The sequence below is a fragment of the Pediculus humanus genome, genomic scaffold (genome assembly GCF_000006295.1).
Source record: "Pediculus humanus corporis 1103172107869 genomic scaffold, whole genome shotgun sequence".
NCBI lineage: Eukaryota > Metazoa > Arthropoda > Insecta > Psocodea > Pediculidae > Pediculus > Pediculus humanus.
Genome location: NW_002987447.1, coordinates 188,148 through 193,124, shown reverse-complemented (window position 1 = coordinate 193,124; position 4,977 = coordinate 188,148). Strand labels below are relative to the sequence as shown.

Below are 4,977 nucleotides of genomic sequence, written 5' to 3'. Positions count from 1 at the left end.
TATACTACACGCACGAATGATCGTTTTTTGCCTTATGAGATATAAATGTAAACAAAAACTATATCTTCTGACACGTTTTAAACGTTAAAATAATTTTAAATCTGTGACGTATTTGAATGACTCGTGACTACGTAAATCAAATCAGAGTCGAAACTTTCTGAACTGTTTTCTTTTAAATTTATTACCATTTACTCGTTTGTTTATAAAGTATCTGGTGACACTTTTCTGAATTTAACATTTTGTTTTAATGGATTACATCAATCAAAAAAACAAATGATCTATAATAAATTATCTTTTATCGTTTTTAGGAAAAAAATAATATCAAAATAAAATGTAAAACCGTTAAAAATAAATGCAGTCGAGTATTGAGCATAAAAAAAACAAAAGATAAATACGAAAATGAAATCATAAACGAAACAAATGAAAAAAAAACCACTGACGTCATTTCCGTTTTGAATGAATCGATAATAAAATTTAACGAACATGGTGATGATGATGATGATGATGATGGAGATAATGCGATGAAAAAAATAAAAAATAAAAACAATGATTTTATATCGGCGGAAAGTGACGTCATTAAGAAAAAAATTAAAAAAAAAAAGAAGAAAAAATATAAGAAATTAAGTAAGAAAATATCTAAAACGAATATTTTTTTTCTCGAATATAAGGAGAATAAAAAAAAAGAAATAAATGATGATGATTACCACGATGAAAGTTCAACCGTAACAAATAAAATACATATAAATAATGATATTTTAAATGAAAAATTATTTAATGAATGGTTTGGTGATAAAAATGATAATATACTACTTAATAATAATAATAATTATTCTCCGTTGTTTTTAATTAAAAATACCGACGTGAAATCAAATTGTAAACCCGTTAATAAAAAAATTATTTATTTAAGAATACCGAAAAAATGGAAGAAAATAAATAAATACACTTGTAATAATGATTTTAATTACGATGATTACCAATGTTTTCAAAAAGATTTTTTTCCCAACGGTTTCAACGTTTTCGACGGAGTCGATAAATTATTAAACGATAATAAAAATATTAAATATCCTTTGAAAATTCTCATCAATGGTGATAATATAAAAATCCCCGTTTTATTCGAAGAACTTTGTCAAAAAGAAAAAAAAAAAAGAATTTATCAAAATTTTTCAAATATATCAATGAGATTCGTTTTGGTCGATGAAGATGGTAATAATCAAATAAATCCGTTGAAAAAATTATTTAAAAAATTTTCAGAACCAAATAAAAATAATATTAAAAATAATAATAATAATAATAATAATAAATCAAAAAAAAATTACGTTTTTGGTGTTACCAAATGCGGATGTAAAAATAAAGTAAGAATATTATTATTATTATTACTTATTTAATTTTAAAAAAAAAATAATAATAATAAATTTAATTTTTTTCCCCATTTTTTTTCTATTTACAGAATACGGGTTTAGTCAATTTGAAGGGTCTTAATGAAAAATTACAATTGTAATTAATAATAATAATAATAATAATAATAATAATTTAAAAACTTTTTTCTTTTAGTGAATTCATGTTTTTTTTTTTTTTTTTTGAATGCTTTAATAATTAAATCGATTTAAATTTTAAATCTTAAAATCATTTTTAATTATTTGTTAAAATTTTATACATCAATCAATCAATCAATCATTTGAAATGTGAATAATATCAAAATAATGTTGAAAAAATTAAAAAATAAAATAATCTATTATCTAACTATTATCTTTTTTTTATAAATTTATTATAGCCATTTTCTATTTTGAGAATAGACCAATCAGAAGTTAATTCTTTGGCAAAAATTAAATTATATATAAACAAATTTTTTTTAGTGACTTACTTTAAAATAGAAATATATATATATTGTATCAGAAAATTAATAATAAACAGCACTTAAACTTGATGAAAATCTATTAGAAAAAAATGAATTGAAATCCAATCGGAGTAAAAATTGTGATAGATGTTGACTGCTAGAATGAACAACTTGACTATTGATTCCAGATAAATGATTCAAAAGAAATTCAACGAAGGCTTCGAAACGAGTCAACATGCAATTTATTTTTTCTTCTCTTTTTTCCAAACCGGATTGATATTCTACTAGATAACAATATTCGTCGCATAATTCTAATATTTTAATTATACTTCGTTTTATGGGATTTTGTATTTTGTTTTCCGTTTGATCGGCCTAATTATGTAAAACCAAAAAGGAAACAAATTAGAGATAGAAGTTATGTGGAAAACCCTTGTTCAAAGTATTTGTACAAAATTTACTCACACATAAAAATAATTGTCGGTTAAGATTTCCCAAAAATATCGCATGAGCGTTAAGTATTTTATCGAAATCTTTGCTCGTTTCGATTTCGTTTAAAAGTATCATAAATTGCGTGTTTAAAACGTCGACGTGAAAATAATATTGAAGATTGCTGACGAGAAACCATAAATTTCTATGCAATTGACGCTTTTTTAAATTATCTTCGTCGTATCTGAAAAATTACATTGAAATTGAATTTAATTTTTTTTTTTTTGTTTTTACACAAATATTTTGTGCGGCAGAACACAAATAAAGGTAAAACTCACGTTTTAGATTTATCGAAAAGCCAAATTTTTCTAATTTAACTTCGATTTTTTTTAAACGCAATAAAAATCTAAATATTTTATTATATAATTTTAACGTTTCTTTGGTGAAAAGCAAATGAAGCGGCCATGGCACGTGATATTTTACATATAATTGATTCCATTCTCCTTCGGATTCATCTTTGTTTTTTTCTGATAATCCATCGACTAATTCCAAACTTAATCTTTGTAAAGTTTCTTCTTTAATTAAAACTTTTCTCGCCGACTCTTGTAGAAGCAAATTAAGATCTGGTGATAATTTTATTAAAAACAATTTTTTAATCCATTTTCACAAAATAAAAATCAGAAAAAGAAAATTGTATAAAAACTAACCGAAACTGACGGGAACAGATTTCGATGATAAATATCGATCAGCTTGAGTGACAAATTCATAAAATAATTCTCCTCGACCGAGTAGAAAAAAATCGTTAATTAAATGAAATTGTTCAATAAGTTTTGCATCTTGGACTGCAAGAATCCATAATTGAAGAGTAACGCATGAAGATACTTGAGAAACTACATTATTTACTTTTCCATTTTCATTCCATCTGCTTAAATGTCTCAAATCTGCTATTTTCTCTTGCATTTCTCTTTCTTTTTCACCGAATAAACCACTTTTGTCAACACAAATTTCACTTCTTTTCTCTTCCCATTCTAAAATAATAGTTTTTTTTATTAACTTTTAATTTTAATTTTAATAATAGCAAGGATCATTATTCGATTTACCTTCGTTAACTAAATATTTAGGATTTGATCTTAAAAATAAAACAGTTTGTCCAACTCTTAATATTTTTAATGCTAATGAAATATCTATGTGACTAGGAAGCATATTGCAATTTAAACAATATTTTTCAAAAGGTGTATTTTCATTTGCTTTTAAAGAACTTTCATGTATAAAAAATTCATTTTGAGTGTCTAACAAATCTCCATATAACATCCACGAAGAAATTTGACGAAAAAATATTTCATTAATACCTTCAATTATCCTTAAAAATAAAAATCGTTAATCAATAATAATTTGTAAAACCAGTTGATTATTTTAATTCTAAACTATTATTTAAATGAAATCTAAAAAAGTTATGTGCTTACAAAACAACAGCATTTCTTGTAGGCCCCACATCGGATATTAAAATTTGATGGAGATGCTGAAGTATTAAACATCCATAAGAATTTTGGCTTTTAATCTTTAAAATTCGAAAAGAAAAACAAAAATAAATAAATAGGATTTTGAAATTTTGACTTAATATTCAAAAGCATTAAAAATACATTACTGATATAACAAGAGAAAGCAAGCCAGAAAGCAAATCTGTATGTCTATGCATTTTACTCCATATGAAATGTAATGAATTATGAGATTGGGATAAAATTTCATTTTCCAATAAAACAATGTCGTCCCAATAAGGCCCAAGAGCGAAACTTAAAAATTCTGCAAATGCTAATATATATAATCCAATTTTATCATTATCTTTGAATTGTTGACTTTTGATTAAATCTATATACTCTTTGAGTTTGACATAGTTTTGTCCCAAACTCAATATTCTTTCTAATAAAACTGCTTCACTAATATGAAGTAATTCTTTGATGGCCTAAAAAAAAAATTCTATACTTCAAATAAAGGTAGATTTGTTTAATTAATGCAAATTGTATTTACTTAAAAATAGTAATAACAGACAAATGTAGAAAATCTTACTGTAATGAATAGGTAAATATCCAATTAAGTGAACATTATGCATTAATTTGTTATAATACACACTGTGCATTAATTATAATTAAGAAAAATAAAAAGAATTGCAATGAAATTAAACAAATATATTTTTAAATAAAAATTACAATTTTATAAAATCCATTTTTTAAAATTTTTTGATATATTTATTATATTAAATAATACTAAGCTTTGAATTTAACAAAATTAATGTTTATATTTTTAGTGTTTCACATAACATTTAACAATAAATTTTTAATAAATAAATGACTTACAAACTTGTAAGATGTAAAAGCAGATTTTGTTCCGGAAAGGGCAAATAATACTTCGTGATAAATATCACTACCCTGAACCTTTGATATACTATATCGCATATTTTTTAAAAATATTATTATAAATCGATTAAGAATCCGTTAATAAAGTAATATAAACATTACTTGCTCTAAGTCACCGCCTTTTTTGAATTTAGGTTTAATGAAAATTAAAAATTTTATTTTAATAATTTAAGAGTAAGAAATAATATTTTGTCAAAAAGTGATTTAGTTTTTATTATTTATTATAAAAGAATGTGTATAAAAATAAAAATTATAATTTAATTTAAAGTTTTACTATTAAATATTAAAAGTAAATATTTAACCTCT

At 23.1% G+C, this 4,977-nt stretch overlaps 1 protein-coding gene across 1 annotated transcript; it reads right to left on the bottom strand.

Annotated features, from left to right (window-relative positions):
- Positions 1–1,897: 1,897 nt before the first annotated feature.
- Positions 1,898–4,367, bottom strand: Phum_PHUM389140 (gamma-tubulin complex component, putative; the record flags this gene model as incomplete). The annotated part of the gene is made up of 8 exons (XM_002428482.1): positions 1,898–2,206; positions 2,297–2,504; positions 2,580–2,883; positions 2,968–3,288; positions 3,361–3,620; positions 3,724–3,818; positions 3,906–4,210; positions 4,325–4,367. 8 exons carry the CDS (start codon positions 4,365–4,367, stop codon positions 1,898–1,900), a joined length of 1,845 nt encoding a protein of 614 aa, XP_002428527.1.
- Positions 4,368–4,977: the final 610 nt, after the last annotated feature.